The sequence below is a fragment of the Momordica charantia genome, assembly GCF_013281855.1.
Source record: "Momordica charantia cultivar OHB3-1 chromosome 2 unlocalized genomic scaffold, Mcharantia_2.0 BLBB01000002.1, whole genome shotgun sequence".
In the NCBI taxonomy this organism is placed as follows: domain Eukaryota; kingdom Viridiplantae; phylum Streptophyta; class Magnoliopsida; order Cucurbitales; family Cucurbitaceae; genus Momordica; species Momordica charantia.
The window spans coordinates 320,476-339,984 of record NW_028275160.1 but is presented as its reverse complement, the minus strand read 5'-3'; the positions used below and the strand labels follow the sequence as shown (position 1 = coordinate 339,984).

The window sequence follows — 19,509 nt, the reverse complement described above, 5'->3', positions numbered from 1 at the left end:
AGAAACGGGTATACTTAATATCACCGGGTGGGATTTTCTCATTTTTCTAAAAAGGGCTACTCTTAAGGGCATAATCGACTTTTTCTTTTTCTTTTGTTTCATTGTATGCAAATTAAAAAGTGATTGTTATATTTATTAACTAATTGATTTGTTGCTTATCCACAAGTGCCTCTTTTTTTGCTTCTCATTTGACGAGGGTTATATCTTAACGTATTATAATTTATAACTGGTCCCTTTCAACTTGGATTATGAAGGTTTTTATATAATCCCATTTATGCCGTACGCAAGAAATCGAGGAGTCACTCCGTAATCTTCCTCGTTTTGCATGCAATTTCTTCCAAATTCCAGAAATTATTCTGTTTTTTGAATGGAGAATGTCAAAGCTTAAACAACTACCATAATAAATGGGAGAGAGAGAGAAAGAGCATATACCCATTTTGGAGAATCTTAACAAGTAACTATCAATGGCGCAATACCCAATTAGCATCTAATGAATCTTTCATTTGAAGAAGTTAGCTGTGGATAAAGTAAAGTAGCAGCCGACCAGAGCAGTATCAAAGGAGAAAACAGCGCCACACAGTTCCCGAAGGCCATTCAACTTTTCGCACCAGATTTTCTCTTTCTCATGCACAGTCGCCCCAGAGAGTGGTCCAATCAAAGGGACCCAATACGTTCTTTTTACAGTCTGTACTCTGGAGAAGAAGAAATTGTGTTCGTTAATTTGATTTGGGTTTCTCAGAATTTGGGTTTATACGTAGATTAGATAGATATGAAGAGGCCGTGTAAAAGTGAGATGGGTAAAAGAGATAATGATCATGTTAGGAGAAGGGGCTTTGTCTGCTTGCAATAATCTCCCTCTCTCTCTCTCTCTCTCTCTCTCGGCCTAATAAGTCCAGTGGTTGAGCAGGTGAGGGCGAGCTTCTCTGTCTCCTGATTCTTTTCTCCTGAATTTGCCCTTTCAGCGATCTCAGAGGCCGTTACTTTTTATCTCAAGCGGCGGCTATACTTTCTCTTCCTCATCCTCACTGTCTCCCGTATGTTATCTCTAACTCTCTGCTTGTCACTTTGTTGTTTCCCCTCTCCTTTCTCTCTCTACGACATATGAAAGCATGCCAATTTCTCTCTGAATTTTCCCTGATTCCTCTGCAGCTGTACATACATATTTCTTACTTGTTAACCCAATCGTGCATTGATTATTCTTTGATTCTTGCCGACTTTCAGAACTTTCCCTGATTCGTCTTGTGAATATTTCGCTACTTTGAGGATCTTGAGGTCGCTTTGGAGATTTGCCTCGGATCTTTGATTTTTGGTATTGGGATTTTGTGTCTTTTTGGTGATTTTGTAAGATTTTAGAATTTGGGCAGATGCCTACCTTTTCGGCTGTACTAATTATTTGTTAGATTTTAGGTTCTCGGAAGTTTAACCTTAGTTTTTTAACTATTGTCTTAGACTTTAGTTGCCGGAAAATAAAATAATCATTTCCTTCTCTTTTTACAGGATAAAGTATTTACTCCAAATTTTCATTTCGTTTTCTCATTTTACTCTGCATTTGAGCCTGCACAAGCTGTTAGTTCGCAAAGCTTAAGGAGCGGTGCACACTTGTGGTTGTTGGGTTGAAGGTGAGTAGATATTTAGTTTCTATCTTGTTTTATCCTCTTTGTTTCTTGACTTCACCGTCTGTGGGGCATATTCCTGACTGCAGAACTGATCTCGACCATCGGGATGGGCACCTTTAACTTTGTTAGTCTTCAGTTTGCTTCTCATTCTCACAGCACCGATGTTTGACTAGGAATTGATGCAGGAATTCGATTCGGTAGTTGTTTAGTTATTTTTACCAACATGTAGTTGTTTAGCTAGTTTGGTCACAACTGCAGTCAAGAGTACATGTTGTGGCCATTTAGGTTCAAAGCACGTAACTGAGAAGTTGATTACTTAAAGTGGTAGTTTTAGCAATAGTGAAATACCTGCCTCACATTTAGAATTTTCTCTCATTGCCAAGAATGGCAAATTAAATTGTGTTGCTCTTATAGTTTTTTCTTTTACCTGAGTGAATGTACATGCAGACAAGCATAGGGACATAGTTCCGCTTGCCTTCTTGCTAGAATTGTTTCAGGATTAACTGATCTAGTTAGCCTCCAAGGACTGTGGCTGAAGGAGACAGGAGCAACTCCTGAATAAGTTTTGAGGAATTACAAGAAGTCAGTTTGGTTTTTCTATTTTCTGTAATCAATGCATTACATCGAGGACGGTAAGCCCATTTAAGTAGAGAATTGTAACTCAAAACCAAAGTACAGCTCATGAGGAAATAACTTACATCAGTAAACCAAGAGATGCAGTTGGTAAAAGATATTAATTACAGTACCTGACTAATCACTACTGACGTGAAAGAGAGAAGATACTAAACCTAGTCTCATAAATGAGATAAGAAAAGTCAAATGAGAAATATCAAACAGCAGTCATGTTTTATCACTCCTAACTATCACTGATGAACGAAGTGTGAAGGCCTTATGGTTCTTAGTTATTAACTTTTTATAGGGAGTGGATACAATTGTCAAAGATATACAGTAGATATTAACAATCAAGAGGAATTGGACCATCTACTGGCTTCACATGAAGAGGGATCTCCAAAACTAGTACAAAGATGTGGGATTTGTCAGACTGCCCGGGGGGGACTGTACAGAACTCAGATTTGTGTGCCCCTTGCCCATTCCAGCTGGTATAAGGGAGCATTCTTGGAGTAGAAGATTACAATAGGGAGACCTTATTATGGTAGAGTTTGATGCATTTTTAAAAATGGTTGGCTATCGCTTGTAAGAAGACATCAGATGTGAGGAAAAGTCTTCTTTAAGAAATAGTTAGACTTCATAGTCTCTCCAGTCTCCACATTACCATTTCTGATAGGGGGCTGGAGTTTCTTTGCCATTTTCAGATGAAGCTTTATAAGAGATTTGACACCATGTTTTAATGAAGGTTTCTGGTTTGTTACCAAAAAATAGGTTTGACACCATGTGAGAAGGATCAACTAGACTGTTGAGGGTTTACTGTGGTGTAAAACAGACACCAGGCTTAAATTGTTTGTTGTTTTGATATGCTCCTCACGTAGGGTTTTCCTCTCACAGATTTACTGATGTCTCAATATTACCCTATACCATGATGCCAAAAGACTCCTACAGTTGACTGACATTTAGAGGACTGCATTTGAAGATATGGCGTCAGAGGTACAAAATATTTATTTGACTCCACTACTCACCTTAACAGAGAAAATGAAGGCTACAAACGAGCTGATGATAAGCACAGAAACCAACAGCGATCATGGTCTATCTGACAGAGAATTTGGTTGTGGTCCCTTTGATTTATTTATTTATTTTTATTTGAAAACCATCTTTCATTAAAAAGATATAGGCCACACCAACGGTGGGGATTAGGGGGAACAAAAAGAACACAAAATTTACAAAAAAGAGCCTCAAATAAAGAACAAAGGGTAATTACAAAAAAGTCTTGAAGTATGAACCCAAAAAAGAGGCTTTAAAATGACCCAAAACCCCACCTCTTTCCAAGACCTATCCAAACACAAAAAGCTTCTATTTCTTTCCAACCAAATTAGCTACGACACAGTAAGGAACCGGCTTGCAATAAAAAAACACCTTTTGTCCTCTAACAGTGGATCTAAGACGACTTTCTCTAACATCCTGCAAACGCTCCTTTCATGCACCAGCACCATTGAAATACCAGAAGATTCAGGGTGAGTTCATTACTAGAAGGGGCTCTGATGCAAGAGTTTTGGACTTGGCTGCAGGACTGTTTGTACCTGCGTGTAATTCTCTAGCAATCACAATCACACGTCTCTAGTTAGTTATACAATCAGGAGATCTGTGAACTGCTTTCCATTTAGGATACATTCACATTTCGAAGTGTGACAAGTTGGTTTGATTTAGCTGCTCTGAAGAATATATTTTAAAACCAAGAATTTGGACCTTGTCCCACTTACCTGCTACTGGAATTGTTCCCGACTTAACTGATCTGTCAGGGACTCAGGAATGATGTGCCAATTATGGTACTTTGCTTCTAGGAAGTAAGAAATTCTTGTAAAGCATATTGGAAATCATGAATATTCAGATTAAAAATGTCCTCTTAACTCATGGAACTTTGATCTGTTGAGCTTAAATCCAATTAACAAATGCAACTCGGTGATTTACCTCTTTTTAAATCACAAACTCTTCTTCGGGGCCACTCATGTTCTACGTGTGATCTTGTTTCTTGTTAATTTTGCACTATTTGATTTCTTCTTCTTCTTCTTTTTTTTTTCTGAACAAGATACGAAAATTTTCATTGAAAAATTATAAATGGATCTTTCCAGTAGAAAGTAAGTTTGGCACTTTCTGGCCTAAAATTTATTTTCTGCATAAAGTGTTGTGCAGACCAGTCACGCATTATGCAAGATTTGGCTGAACATCACTGTTTAGAGAAATATTACCTGTAGTTGCTCATACATTTTCTAGTTTGCTAAATTTGGTTGACTTCCCATATTGGTCCCTGTTATTCCATTTTTCTGCTGTGTGAATCATTGAACTGCATTAGGTATGAGTTCAAATTACACAGCTATATTCTGTTAGGGTATCTTCATTCATTTATTCGTTTAAATAAGATATGTGTTTAAATTATTAGTAAATTTTGTTTTTACCCCTTCGAGCATTTCAGTTCTTTTAAACAATATTGAATACTTATGTTTGATATGCATTTGTTTAGAAAGAGGTTTAGAAGATTGTGCATCCATGAGAAGATCAGGTGTAAATCAACCAAAAGTCAAGCGTCTTGTTGGAAAATATGAAATCGGTCGAACAATTGGCGAGGGTACATTTGCAAAAGTGAAATTTGCCAAAAATTCCGAGACTGGGGAACATGTAGCAATAAAGATCCTTGACAAAGAGAAAGTTCTCAAGCACAAGATGGCTGAACAGGTTGTTTATGATTGTAAATTGTTCTGTATTTTTTCTTTTGGTCATTCACTGAATTTGTATATAATATAAAATTCCTAATTTTACTTGAAAATTGCTGATGACAGTTAAGAATATGAATAAAAATTGAAGTTTTCACAGGTTGAACTTTTGGATTTAGTGGTAGTTTTAACATTATAACGTGAGGTTATTAGTTCAAACTCCTATAGTGTGATATCTTCCTTTCTTCTTCTTCAAGATCTTTGTTTTCTGCATCTTATGCCACCCCATACCACCCCCTCTCCCCAGACAAAAGGAAAAGAAAAAAAAAGGGAAAAAAAGGAAAGACCTGGAGACTGATTCTTTAACCAATGTTCTTTTATATATAGGAACCTGTTTCAGTTAAGAGCAAAGTTAAAGGTTTTTTAATGCTTTTACAGATCAAGCGGGAAATAGCAACAATGAAACTAATAAAGCATCCACATGTCGTCCAATTGTATGAGGTATCTCTCTCCCTCTCTCACCTTCAACAAACTTTTCTTTTATTTTTTCTTTATATACCATCAAGCATTAGGCTATATGGAAATATTGTGATCTGGCGTATCTTCTAAAAGGATTCTGACCTAAATCTGGCTAGTCCTAGTGGTAGTCTTAATTTGAGGGCAGTAATTGCAAATGGAGAGTGCTCTATTTTCTTCAGAGGCCCTTTGTTAAAAACAATTCTTCGAAGTACTCTTATCAGTTAATGCTTGATTCATATTCTTGTGATGCTATTTTTCTTAACAGTTCTCTTTATTTTCAGGTGATGGGGAGCAAAACAAAGATATTTATTGTTTTGGAGTTTGTTACCGGAGGAGAGCTGTTTGATAAAATTGTGAGTATTCCATTTCTCATAATATCCATTCTAACTTCTCTCTATTAGTTTTAAGTTTTTCAAGATTCCTTATCCAAGGTGGTAGGAACTGTACTGTTACAATGAAAAGAGGCAGAAGAAAATATCCGCCCCTTTTGTATTCTTTCTTTTTTTCTCAATGAAGGTCCGGTTTCCATAAAGAGAGAGAAATTGTAAAAGAGAAGAGAAAGGCAGACAATCCTGATTCACCATTCTTTGAACCTTGGTATTCTGTCGACCTTTTACGTTCAAATTCTATCTTAACCCTTTTACTGTTCATGGTGAAGGTAAATCATGGGCGGATGAGTGAAAATGAGGCACGGAGATATTTCCAGCAACTTATAAATGCTGTTGATTATTGTCATAGCAGGGGTGTTTACCACCGGGATCTTAAGGTACCATGCCATTTAATATCCTAATTTCTTGAATTTGAGTACAGAAATAAATAATCTTTAGTTAATTACCACGATGGTTCTTATTTGCAGCCAGAAAATCTATTGTTAGATGCCTACGGGAATCTTAAAGTTTCTGATTTTGGATTGAGTGCACTGTCACAACAAGTTAAGGTAAAATGCATTCAATACTCCATTCTTTTCTCGTTTTAGTTTCATCTTCCTTCCTGCTGATTAGTGTTGTGTGGTCTGGAAATTGGTGTAAAACTACATAAAAGAACATTGAAAACATGTTCGAGTGATAGAAAGGACCAATAGCTTAGATAAAACGTGGACCTTCCTGCTTTAGTGGTAGACATTGAGGTTACAAGTGAATTATTGGTCAAGCTTAGTTATGAATTTACTCGCACATGACTAGGATTCTTATGACTTTATAGCTCGAAAGACTGTTACTAAATAAAATTAAATATATTTGGTTATCAACGGTGGTTCCTAATAGTGCTCAAATCATATTATTTTCTCGAGTAAATTCCTTTTTTGTCTCTAGGTTTGTGGTCTGTGGTCCCCATGTTTTAAATCTTCACTTTAATCCTTAAGGTTTAAGAAATATGAGAGAAAGATAAAAAGGATTACAATAATCTCCAAGTCGTGACGTACGGATCCTCCCCTCTTGAGATCACTTGAGCCTAAACTACACTAAATAATTGCATACATTCATTCCCCCTCACTCTATTTATAACATAACCCTACTAACAACTTTCCTAACTAATTACTAATATACCTTTAATACTCTAATTATATCCCTAATAACTCCAAAGACCATTCCTATCAAAATGCTCTAAACATGATGTGAGATTTTTTAATGAATTTAAATGCTGATGTGGCCATTTTCTTAATTTATTATTTTTTTTAAGAAAAAACCTCTCTCCACTCCTCCCCCAGAAACACAACTACCATCACCAACACCTCCCTCCCACCCTCATCAACCCCTGCCGCATTTCTCTCTCTCTCTCTCACCAGGGTGGGTGGCGGCTATGGGAGTAGGGTGCTAGTGGGAAAGGGAAGGGGAAGAGAGAGAGGGATGGGCTCTGGCGGCTAACATGGTGGGGGCAGCGGAGGGTGATAGGAGGGATGGGAAATATGAGGGATTTTTCTGTTACTTTTTTACCTTAAGAATTTGTCACATCACCTCCCACATGAGCGTTAAATCTTATTTTAAAATTCCATGTCACTTTTTGGTGCAAGCAATTAACAAAATATTTAGTCCTGGGACTAAACTATAAGATTTTGATTCCTAGGGACCAAATGGAACTATTACCCAAATCTCAAGTACCACCAAAAATCAGTTATGACTTCATCATCCTGACTCATGTTTCAGTATTTTATTGCTTCTTGTTTACAAATTGGGAATTCTTTAACATGATTCTTTATAGCCATTCAGGAGTTTATGTAAAACAACAGAACTTCTTACTAAACGATGTCACATATCATTATTCCCCTGCCCTTTTCATGGAATAAGATCTGTATTCTGGGATAAAATGAGAAGAATAGTTCAGTTGGTGTGCTATTGAGATGTCTCTGGTGCTTTAAACGATTTTTTCAATCTTTTTCCTAAAAAATGTGATTGGCAGGATGACGGCCTGCTTCACACTACTTGTGGAACTCCAAACTATGTTGCTCCTGAGGTGCAGATGCTTCATAAACCTTTTATATTTATACGCATTCATATGTACAGGTGCTATAACGAACGTTTTGATATTTAGGTCCTTGATGATAGAGGCTACGATGGTGCAACTGCAGATTTATGGTCTTGTGGAGTCATACTCTTCGTATTGCTTGCAGGTTACTTGCCTTTTGATGATTCTAATCTTATGAACCTGTACAAAAAAGTGAGCATTATTTTTTACCTTCTCCATTTTTCTTTTTCAAATTTAAATCCTATTGTGCAATCCTAATTTTCTCTGCATTCTTCAACGTTCACTTCTATTATGTGCAGATCTCGGCTGCTGAATTTTCCTGTCCTCCATGGCTTTCATTAGATGCCATGAAATTGATAACTCGAATTTTGGATCCCAATCCAATGACTGTAAGTCCCATGCTTCTAGTGTTATGATGTCACTTCCTTTCGTGTTGCTCCTCATGCTCTCTTTTATGTTAACCTTAGGAAGGTTAGTAATGATGTCATCGAAGTTAGACGCCTACATATGAAACATAAATAAACAAACTTTGCCCATGTGTACACGCAATTGTTTGATTACTTCTTTTTTTCAATGCATTTATCATGTAGAACGTAGTTTTATGGATTACAAGTTTAATTTTCTTCTTCTGCAGCGCATCACTGTACCTGAAATTTTGGAAGATGAATGGTTTAAGAAAGACTATAAGCCCCCTGTTTTCGAGGAGAATAAGATTGCAAACTTGGATGATGTAGAAGCTGTCTTTAAAGACTCAGAAGTATGTCAAATTTGATTGCATGAGCATTTCTCCGACGTCTGAGTATTTTATTATCGCTTTGTTGCTCATAATCTCTCAATGTTAATAAACTTTTTTCACAGGAGCATCATGTGACAGAGAAGAAGGAAGAACAGCCAGTAGCCATGAATGCCTTTGAGTTGATTTCAATGTCAAAAGGGCTCAATCTGGCAAATTTGTTTGGTACAGAACAGGTTTGCATTTTAGATATTCTTCTTTTGCCAATCACGAATATTGGATAAAATGAATTTCTGTGTAGGGTTCGAGCAAATAATGTAGCAAGTTTCTGTTTCACATGGAGCTCTCAGCTGGCTCAAGCTTATAAAAATTATTTTGTATTATGAACTATGGATTTGTGCATTTTCACCTTCATGGGTTGCACTTGTCTTGTTGGAGCAGGAATTCAAGAGAGAAACAAGGTTCACATCAAAGTGCTCAGCTAATGAAATTGTACATAAGATTGAAGAAGCTGCCAAACCCCTTGGTTTTGATGTACAAAAGAAAAATTACAAGGTGAGCAAACATGATAGTCCTACTTCTGCTAAACGACGAGTTGCATATTTTCTGCTGATTGATACTTATCAATAAGAATAATCATGCTATTTCTTTATCAGATGAGGCTTGAAAATGTGAAAGCCGGTCGGAAGGGAAACCTTAATGTTGCCACAGAGGTATGAAATGATGAAGCATTGTGTTTTTGAGAGAGAATTTGCACAAAATCTAACACTTCTTTCTCATTCTTGAACAGATTTTGCAAGTGGCACCTTCTGTTCATGTGGTTGAGATGCGAAAAGCAAAGGGTGACACTTTGGAGTTTCACAAGGTACTTCCTCTACTAGTTCAAAAAATCGTTTGTCGTCCATATCTGATGAACGCGATAATTTACCCTAACACTAGTCCTTCTGCAAAGTAAAGAATAAGGAAGTTATATGGATTTCCTTATGAAATTAGGACTTGGGTGAACCAATATACATATAGGATGAGAAAGAACTCTCTTTTAGTTTTATGATTCTATAAACTTGTTATTTGGAACTACATGATTTTGTATCATTTTTGCAGTTCTACAAAAACCTCTCCACCTCCCTGGAGGATGTTGTTTGGAAGACTGAGGAAGACATGCAAGAAACAAAGTGAAACTCAACGCAGCTCGAAATGTGAAGAACCAAATATTGTAAATGCTTCGTGACATGTATTTCGAACCCATCAACTCTTGTGTGTTCGATCGATTGTTTTCCGTTATATTGTTGGAAAACATGGAAAGCTCCCAAAAATGAGTTGTGATGTTTTTTATCTTACTTTTCGAATTCAGGTTCTCAGAGATAGAAATATTTGCAATTCTTTTAGTAATCATGAGTAAATTTGAAATAGAGAATCACCATGTTAGTATGTAGTTCTGCATTTGAAACATGCCTCAGCTATTTTTGAAATGTTGCAGTTTGGAAAGTATGAACTGAAAGCAAGCTTTGATGTGCTATATAATATACAAAACAGAGGAAGTCAAGTCAATTTTTATAAAATAATCTGAATTCTCTAAATCATCAGACCAAAAAAATGTAAAAATTGAAACCAAGATGAGAAAAAGGAGAAAACTGATACGGATCCAGTTCTATTTTATTCGATTCGAAATTTATTATTATTATTTTTTAAAAATATTTTAATATAAATGAGGAGAGGAGATTTGAATCTACCATTATTAAAATGAAGGATCATGGTAAACCACTTGAATCAAATTTGGGTGCAAAGATGAATTTTTACTTGTCGATAGATTGTCATTTTTACGAGTACTTCTTTGACCAATTAAATGGTCTAATTAGATTAAAAGAAAAAAAAAACTTAGTAATCATTTTGTCTTGACCCAAAGACTTTTATAAAATACTACTTTTGTTATTGTCGTTTTTGTAAGTTATTTAACATAAATGAAACATGCACATGAAGAGTTGTAGGAAACAAAATTCTCAAGCTAAAAGGTATTAAAAATTTTATCAAAAAAGAAAAGACAAATGGTTGTTTTATTTATTTATTTATTTATTTATAACATTTAGGATTTATTAGAGAAAAGGCATCAAGATTGTAATGTAAGATATAAAGAAAAAGATTCATATAAAAGGAGCTCTTAATGATGGATATACGGTCATGTCCAACTCAGAGTGGATAATGGATCTATTGTGAAAGGGAAAGAGATTAGGGCTTGATGGCGATGGGAGAGTGAGAGTAAAATGGAGAAGTTGAAGTTGAGTTGGTGCCGTGAGCGGACCGCTGCCGCCAAGGCCCAGGGTTTGAATTTTTCAATGCTGATTATTGCTTTGTGATCGGCCGTCTTTGATTTTTTTAGGATTGAGAGAAGATGGAGATCGTGGGTTTGAGTGATTCAAACGTTGAATTCTTTCGTTGACTGAGAACCAAAGATGGAAAGCTGAGAAGATGATGGAACAGGATCACACTCTTCTCTTCTTTATGGAGTGTTTATTATATATGTCTGTTGACCTTTCTGCCGCTTCCATCCTTCCGGTTTCCCAACTCTTTCCCCTTCATTCGTCTCCTCCTCTGTTGCCATCATGGGAATCTGCTGCGCCAAACCTGCCAAGCTCGCTCATGCTTCTTCAAGCATTGTTTCCGGTGAACCCTCTCTCCCTCTCTCTCATCCTCTTTTTCTTTTTAACTATTTTAAATTTTCATAAGCTGTCCACGATCACTAGATCGTTGTGCTGGTCATGATCTAGTTACGAGTTATTAGCTTCAAGTTGAGGGAGAAACGAGTGTTTTCGTGTTGAGTTGCGACCACTCAGGATTTCTGTGCTGATCGTGGGATGTGTATTGGCCTAGCAATTCTCTATCGGAACCATTGTTGTCAATTTTGAGATCTCCGTGCCGTTTTAATTTGGCCCTTATAGTTATTTCATAAAGCCTGCTGCTATCAAGTCCGTTGCTGATTGCGAGTACATTGCCATTTATAGCGACGAGGTTCAAGCAGGGGGGTGGCAAAGTTTAGCCGAATTTATTGTTTTTCGTTTTTGGATTTCCTCAGTTCTTTTATTTTCCCGGCAGGAGGTGATGACCCAAATAGCAAGTCGAACGTGGAATCGACGAACTCTAGTCTTAAAACTTTAAGTTTTACATCTAGTGCGTCTTTCGTCAAACCAAAATTCGATCAATCTGGCGCCTGTGCTGTCAAGTCTTTTAGCTACAATGATCTGAAGAATGCCACCAAGAACTTTCGGAGTGAAAGTCTACTTGGCGAGGGAGGGTTTGGATGTGTTTTTAAAGGATGGATTGATGAGCACACTTATGTTCCTACTAAACCCGGAACCGGAATTGTAGTAGCCGTCAAGAGACTCAAGCGCGAGAGCCTTCAAGGCTACAAGGAATGGCTTGTACGTAAACTATGAACCCTGTCATCAATCATAATCTGTTTTCCAATTAATTCACCTTAACCTCGTTTTCATTTCAACATTTTCAGGCGGAAGTTAACTATCTGGGCCTGCTTCGCCATGAAAATCTTGTCAGGCTCATTGGGTATTGCTCAGAATCCGATAACAGACTTCTAGTTTATGAGTTTATGCCAAGGGGAAGTCTGGAAAATCATTTGTTTAGAAGTTAGTATCCGATAACAGACTCCTAATTTTCGAGTTTATGCCTTTGTTCTTTATTTCAACAACTTTCTTCTCTTATTCAAGTTTTAAGCTCTTGCCTCATTTCTATTCAATTTATGATTTCCCCCAACCTTTAGCGATTTAAATCGAGCATATTAAAAATTAAAAATGGTATAAGGAATTCAATTTAAGATACTTGCGAAATAGAAGCATTGTCTATCCAGAATGTGTAGGAAAATGAAGAAAGTAATTTCTTATAGGAGTTGGCTTTTAAAGTGGAAACATCTAAGTGATCCTTGGGCTGTAAATAACTCGAGTACCCCTTTAACCAATTCCCAAGTTATAAGACAGCGAATTATGCTGTTTTCAGTAAAATTGGGCCACAAGCAGATAAGACTAGATGGGAACTGTTTCCTACTGTCATTGGATAACAAATTGTGTTACTCAATTAGCAGGATTTGAACAATTGATGCTTCTCGTGATTGGACGCATTAAAAGGAAGCTAGTTGTAAGACGATTTCGTTAAGAAAGAACATACATGCAGGAACGTTCTATTTGAATACAGTGATTTATTCTGATATTGAAGGTGTTTTTTTCTTTTTATCAAAGCATTTACAAATATGAAACCATATCTGAGAACGGATACAAAGTAGAAGTAGTCCTCCTGGCAGGTTTACTCTTGAGGGAGTTAAAATGATAGTTGTTTAATTCCTTTAGTTACAACCATTTTCCTCTAGACTATGATTTCTTGCTTTGGAGAAGTACAAGCGTTTGCATAATGCTTTTTTAATTTTGAATAAGTTTCATATGTTGTTGCAATATTTTGCCCTATGAATTCATAATGATACTGGCCATTCTGTCTTTACAGAAGGTGTTACACCTATTACTTGGCGTGTTCGAATGAACATTGCAGTTGATGTGGCACGAGGATTAGCATTCTTACACAGTTTTGAACCTAACGTTATATACCGTGATTTGAAGGCTTCCAACATTCTGCTTGACTCAGTAAGTAACTTTGTCTTATTAAGGGAAAAACATCCCCACTGAAGATACTCATCTCTCTCCGCCTCCTTCCTCTTTAGGAATTCAATGCAAAACTCTCAGATTTTGGCTTGGCAAGGGAGGGTCCCACGGGAGACAAGACTCATGTTTCGACCCGGGTAATGGGTACCCGAGGCTATGCTGCCCCAGAATATGTAGCAACAGGTTGGTTAGATTTCGTTTATTAATCCTTTATTGTTTCCTGATCCATAAAAGCATGTCAAGTAAGAGAAGAAATTGAATAGTTACACATCTATCAATTCTTCTTTGCTCACGTAGGGCCGTATTTATTGTCCCTCTCTAGACTAGAACAAAGATATTATTGTTTAGGAAATGATAAGTTATTATAGGAATTCTGCATTAGTCTCTTACTCCGCCTTCTGCCTAAAACAGGCCACTTGAGTCCGAAGAGTGATGTATACAGCTTTGGAGTTGTTTTGCTAGAACTGCTTACAGGCAGACGTGCATTGGACCACGAGAAAGTTGGGAGAGTGGAAGAAACACTAGTTGATTGGGGGAAACCGTTCCTAAGCGACAGTAGGCGAGTGTTGAGGATAATGGATACAAGGCTGGGTGGTCAATATTCGAGAAAAGAAGCTCAAGCCGCAGCTTTGCTTGCTCTTAATTGCCTCCATACGGATTCCAAAAATAGGCCATCCATGGTTGATGTTCTTGACAAATTAGAACAACTGCACACCGCAAAGGATGTTCTGAGGACCCCGGACGCTAATCGCATCGAACCCACTCTTCCCACTGCACGTCAATAGTGATGTTTCCCTCGATGGTTTGATTTGATTTCTCTGCCAGCAACCTGCATGAGCATGGGCATGGGCAAGAAGAACAAGTTTTGTGGATATTTCAAGTAGCATTCACGCACTAGAAAATGTAATTGCTGCATTTACAGAAACTGTCAAAAAGATTCCCTTTGCATGAACCAAGATTCATATTTCATGCGTATATAGCAGTATTCACTTACATTCTGAGTGTTTAATAAACATGACAACTACTGAAACTATAAATAAAAAAGGAGAACGGTTGCTAATAGGTATTGCACATTTTTCGCCTTTCTCCATACTAACTGGTTTCTCATTTCCCGGAGGGTTCAATCTTTCCAGGAACAAAGAATATTTTTGCAGACAATTTGCTATTACTACCTGATCACAATTGCTAGGCAGCACAGGACTCAAACTGTTCATAGAACATCGCAAGGAAAGATAGATTACAAGAAAATGCCAATCCATGCGCGCATACAAGAAATTTTTTTCACCAGCAGCTCGAGCTTAAAAGCACCTTCGAGGCTTTTCTCTAACCAATTGTATGCAAATTGAAACTGACCAATCATTTCTGGCAGGAAAATTATAGTACGTGGGTACAAGCCAAAAAGAACCAGTGCATGTTTGATCAACTGCGTACTTCTCAAGAGTCGAATGCAGATTACTACTATCATGTCGTTACTGTTGCCACCCGTATTGCTGGTTTCGGTTTCCACCCATCACATTGGAGCCACGGCCAGTACCAGAACTACCGGCATATGGACCATTCTGTGTGTAATTTGGAGCTCCAACGCCATAGGCACCACCACCTCCACCCCCACCCCCGCCTCGAGGACCAGCAGCGGACATGTTACCAGAACCATAGGGTGCACCTCGTCCTTGAGCATATTGTGCATTACCATAACCACCCCCACCTTGACCACCACGACTTGGGTGGTTGTATCCAGAGGGAGGATTTCCACCTGAAGGATACCTACCAGGACCTGGCGGTCCACGAGGCTTCCCAAAATGATGGCTAGGCCCCGCAGCAACTGGCGGTTGAGATCCATGAATAGGCTGGTTAGGTACCGGTCGCATCTGCCCGTGTGCTTGCCCCGACTGCTGAATTGGTGGAAGGCGTGCATGCTGTGGGTGTTGCAACTTCTGTCGCTTTGCAGTTTCTTCATGTTGCCGTTGCTGTTGGCGCTTCTTCTTTGTCTGGAACTCATGTGATGATTCATACTTGGGTAAACTGGATATGAAGAAAGTATTTAGATATGCATTGAAGATTAAACGGGAATTACGTAACATCAAATACAGAAGTCAAATAAATAATACTTACCTTTTAGGATCACAAGGTAATGGATCCGTCCAAAAATACTCCGCATCTAGCGCATCCTTGGCAGATATCCTCTATGTATATGATGAAACAGAGGCATGAGAGTCAAATGCAGATTAAGAAATCCAGAATATGGATTAAGTAACAACACATACGAGGCTATATTTGAATCACCGGTTCCCAACCCCCCCAAAATGAAACATAATGGGCAAAATCATATTGAGCTAAAGACAGTCAATATATGGAGAAAAAGATAAAGAACAGATACATCAATCAAACAGATACCTGAGAAGGATCGAGCGTTAGCATCTTCTCCAACAGTTCTAAAGCATGACGATCAAAACTACAAACGGCAAAATATCGAAGCCATAAACAAAACTATTAGGTTGACGCACTACAAACTGCAATGCACTGCAAAGATACAGCACTTCTGAACTTACTGCCTGAAAACTTCTCTTATACGTCTCTTCATCGGCCTTGTGGGCTTGAAATTGTTGTACCAAGGGATTTTAGAAACCCCAGGCCAATTAACTTCATCCGGAGCACCGCATAGCTCAAAGATCTTATTTAACTGCTCCGGCTACAATAAATAACAAAAAGTCCTATGAGAAAGAATGCCTGTTCAAACAAACTCATACAAACTTTGACAATACAAGGTTTTCAACTCTAATGTTTTTTTTTTTTGAGCGGTTGAGACACATTATACTTCTACGTGCATTGATAAAGAAGTTACCCGAAGTTTTTTCACCCATTTGAATGAAGCATTGTTTACCTGTTTTGATTCTCCATTCCAAGAAGATAGATGACAAAAAAATTAACTTAGCCAGTCCTGTATATCCTTTTATGCACAAAATTTTTCACATTCTTATGTTTTTTTGACAGACATGTTCAATCATATCCTTTCTTTACTTTAAGCATAAAGATTCCACGGGAAAGCCCTTACCTCATCCTTGCCGGGGAATATTGGCTTCCCATGTAGAAGCTCTGCAAATATACAACCAACGGACCACATGTCGACTGCTGGACCATATTTTGTTGACCCAAGCAGCAATTCAGGAGGTCTGTAAATCAATGATAATCAAAACTAAGTGCATCCAAAATCCTTTTTATTTTCAGTTCGTACTTCTCAATTATTGAAAGGAGAAACTATATACAGATTATGACAAGAGGAAGTTTTTTCAAATTAAATTCAAGCTTTTCTTGATAAAAAGAGCCAAATACCTGTACCATAAGGTAATTACACGATTGGTTAGATTTGCATTATGATCATTAGAAAATGATCGTGCAAGCCCAAAATCTGCAAGCTTCAGATTTCCTTCATTGTCAATAAGCAGATTTGAGCCTGAAGCACATAAATTGAAACAATAAACTAGGCTGCAAGAAAGAATCAGAAAGAAGGGATATTCATGAATGGTGGCTTTTTAATTACCTTTTATATCTCTATGCAGTACTTGATTTACATGACAATAATGAAGCCCTGTGAGAAGCTGCTTCATGTAGCACTGTCCAAAAAAGACACGCCCCAATAATTCTCATACACCAAAGGAGTTATTGAACAAGAAAAAGGACGCCTGCATCCTTTGTTAATACCTTAATTTGGGGAACTGAAAATCTCATCCCTGGACGATCAGCAAGACCCGTCAAATCGTGGTCCATGTACTCAAAAACCATGTAGATGCCACCTTTGTACTTGTTACCATCTGCAGATCCATGTAATAGCTATAGAATAAGAAATTCATGCTATACATTCTTTACTTCAATTTAAAAAGGAAGGTTTGGTGATGCAACTAAATTCTACAAAAATGAAAAGGACAGTTATGTAGCATTGAAGGCTAATGCTGCAAATTACAACAGAGAACATGCCTGGCTTCCCTTGTTCATCCTTCTCGGGACCTGAGAAAACACAACCGAATTTTATAAAACAAGAAAAACAAAGAAAAAAACCACATAGCATAGGTCACAACAAAAGTAATGAAATGTTAAAATGATACCTGGAGATGTCACAATCTCTTTCAACTTGATTACATTTTCATGATGGAGCTTCTTTAGAATTTTGATTTCTCGTATGGCAGTAATAGGAAACTACACGGACAAATGAATTGAGCGTTACGTCACAGAACACGCTTCTATCTTAAATGGGAGCATAACACTAACAGAATATTCTCCATGGCAGGTACTGTTACATTGTCTGTAAAAGAGCATCTTAAGGCTTCGACTTAAATGTGAGTGATCATACAAATTTTTAAACTTTCAAGTTGATAGCCAGCACTGGAAACTCTAGCATTCTCATATAATGGCAGGGGTAACTACAGTGCTTGCAAATAAACATAAACTACCCAAGTCAGTCAGGTGGTGAAAAAAAACAAGTGAATGAGAAGCATACCCCCTCTCTCTCATTATCCATTCGTATTTTCTTCAGTGCAACAATTTCACCTGTTTTTAACTCTCTGGCCATATAAACTTGCCTGTGCAAAAGGACATGGGTACAAATTAATACATACATCATCAGCAACTAAATTGATATATAAATAACAATGAGAAATAAACTATCATCAACCTGGAGCAGAAGAGTGATTAGAAATCTATGACACAAGGTGAGAGAAACTTCTCCTATTACCATGAACACTAAATTAGTCAGAAGCATGCATATAAATCATATCAAAGTGAGGAGCCCACCTTAGAGTAGATTGCTGCACGCCTAGAGCATAAGCTATGTCCAAAGTAGTAATGGAATTGGACATAAATAGGGGCTACGAGGACCATCATTACCCATGTTTTTTCAAATCCATGTGATTTCAGTTCATTAATGGGAACTTATTTAAATAGTTTCACCACGCTTTCAGTGCTCAATAAAGCAATGCAGTTTGGTGTTTGTTAAAAGATTCTTAATGTTTTCGTTAATGGCCATTATCTATCTTTCTGTGTCGTAACATTCTTTCACGGTATTCAATCTAAGAAATAGAGGTTAAAAAGACACCAGAATACATAAATGGAATGGTGTAACGGACTTCGGTTAAAATCTGCCGCAACAACTTTCCCAACATGCATTTTTCTCATATTCTTCGACTAGAAACATTAGTTCACAGAAAATACAATTAAAAATATTCACCCACACGAGGAAAGCAGACAATTTGACAAGGGACACTGAGAACAACAATTGCTACAAGCTTCAGTTTGGTTCTGTTTGAAATTGATAACTCAAATTCTGATACACGTGAATTCCCGATAAATTCCCATCCATGTAAGCTTAGAGGAGTATATGAGTAAATACATATAAAAAGAAAAGAAAAAGAAACGGCAAAACAGTATGTTATCGACTAATGAGGTCATAACACGAAAACAACCGCATGGAAAAATCCCCAAATCCAACAAGCAACAACTACCGCAGCAAATATTTAAAATAAGGCGGGAGAAGGGGGGAGGGTATAGGCACAAATAGCGAACCCATAAGTGCCTTCGCCAATCTGCTCCAATTTTTCAAAGCAGTCGACACTTCTAGATCCCCACGATGGGGACTCGTTAACGTTGAGCTGCCCTGGGGCTGTTACAGCCATGGTCTTCCCTTGCACGCGTGTTCTCCTTCCCCGGAAGACCCTAATGCGGGATCGAACAATCAGCCATTTGAATGTAACGTTAAAGCGTTGAAAATAAGCGATAACGCGAATCCTTTCAACTAGAAAGTTAAAGAGGGGACTTGGAACCAAAATTCAGGAAGAACAAAAAGAAATAGGAGAAATCACCTGGATTTGAAATTAGGGTTTGGAGTGAAGGGAGTAGCCGGAGAGGTGCAGATTAAAGGCGATTCGAAACAGTTTCGTACGCAGCAGAGATTGGATAATACAGAAGAGTGGGGAGAGTCGATATGCGTATATGGGTATGGCAGTCTTGGAACCGAAGATTCAAGGGTTTCAACTTTTAACGTCGATTTTTCTTCTTCTATAGTCTATGCTCGAAAAAACTAAAATAACTCTCTCGTCGAATAGATTATACTTTCTTTTTTAGTTCTACTTTTTAAGGGATTTTTTTTTTCTATACGAAATTCTAAAATAAAAAAAGGGATCTTTTTTTTTTCTTTTAAATTAAATTTTAAATAAGCT

General features: G+C 37.5%; 3 protein-coding genes across 4 annotated transcripts; 2 read left to right on the top strand and 1 right to left on the bottom strand.

The window, feature by feature from the left end:
* The first annotated feature begins 598 nt into the window (after positions 1 to 598).
* On the top strand, positions 599 to 10,080 carry LOC111021217 (CBL-interacting serine/threonine-protein kinase 3). Its single transcript, XM_022298086.2, has 17 exons — positions 599 to 1,034; positions 1,222 to 1,309; positions 1,498 to 1,619; positions 4,747 to 4,958; positions 5,375 to 5,437; positions 5,737 to 5,808; positions 6,114 to 6,221; positions 6,312 to 6,392; positions 7,850 to 7,903; positions 7,982 to 8,107; positions 8,215 to 8,304; positions 8,550 to 8,672; positions 8,774 to 8,884; positions 9,090 to 9,203; positions 9,305 to 9,361; positions 9,439 to 9,513; positions 9,750 to 10,080. The coding sequence occupies exons 4-17, from the start codon at positions 4,773 to 4,775 to the stop codon at positions 9,822 to 9,824; spliced, it is 1,335 nt and encodes a 444-aa protein (XP_022153778.1). The 5' UTR covers positions 599 to 1,034; positions 1,222 to 1,309; positions 1,498 to 1,619; positions 4,747 to 4,772; the 3' UTR covers positions 9,825 to 10,080.
* Positions 10,081 to 10,840: 760 nt separating this feature from the next.
* LOC111021216 (putative serine/threonine-protein kinase PBL3) lies at positions 10,841 to 14,296 on the top strand. Its single transcript, XM_022298085.2, has 6 exons — positions 10,841 to 11,306; positions 11,736 to 12,061; positions 12,148 to 12,283; positions 13,149 to 13,285; positions 13,363 to 13,486; positions 13,715 to 14,296. Exons 1-6 carry the CDS (start codon positions 11,246 to 11,248, stop codon positions 14,086 to 14,088), a joined length of 1,158 nt encoding a protein of 385 aa, XP_022153777.1. The 5' UTR covers positions 10,841 to 11,245; the 3' UTR covers positions 14,089 to 14,296.
* Positions 14,230 to 19,379, bottom strand: CDKC;1 (cyclin-dependent kinase C;1). Of its 2 annotated transcripts, none has more exons than XM_022298084.2 (13): positions 19,153 to 19,379; positions 18,857 to 19,006; positions 17,796 to 17,877; positions 17,404 to 17,494; positions 17,276 to 17,305; positions 17,003 to 17,112; positions 16,842 to 16,914; positions 16,634 to 16,754; positions 16,356 to 16,473; positions 15,853 to 15,992; positions 15,698 to 15,755; positions 15,416 to 15,486; positions 14,230 to 15,325 (listed from the first exon to the last, which is right to left on the bottom strand). In XM_022298084.2, the coding sequence occupies exons 2-13, from the start codon at positions 18,964 to 18,966 to the stop codon at positions 14,773 to 14,775; spliced, it is 1,557 nt and encodes a 518-aa protein (XP_022153776.1). In that variant the 5' UTR covers positions 18,967 to 19,006; positions 19,153 to 19,379; the 3' UTR covers positions 14,230 to 14,772. The 2 variants fall into 2 exon arrangements, with proteins under 2 accessions (XP_022153776.1, XP_087976596.1); XM_088120470.1 differs by lacking the exon at positions 19,153 to 19,379 and adding an exon at positions 17,970 to 18,022 and having other exon boundaries at positions 18,857 to 18,996.
* Positions 19,380 to 19,509: the final 130 nt, after the last annotated feature.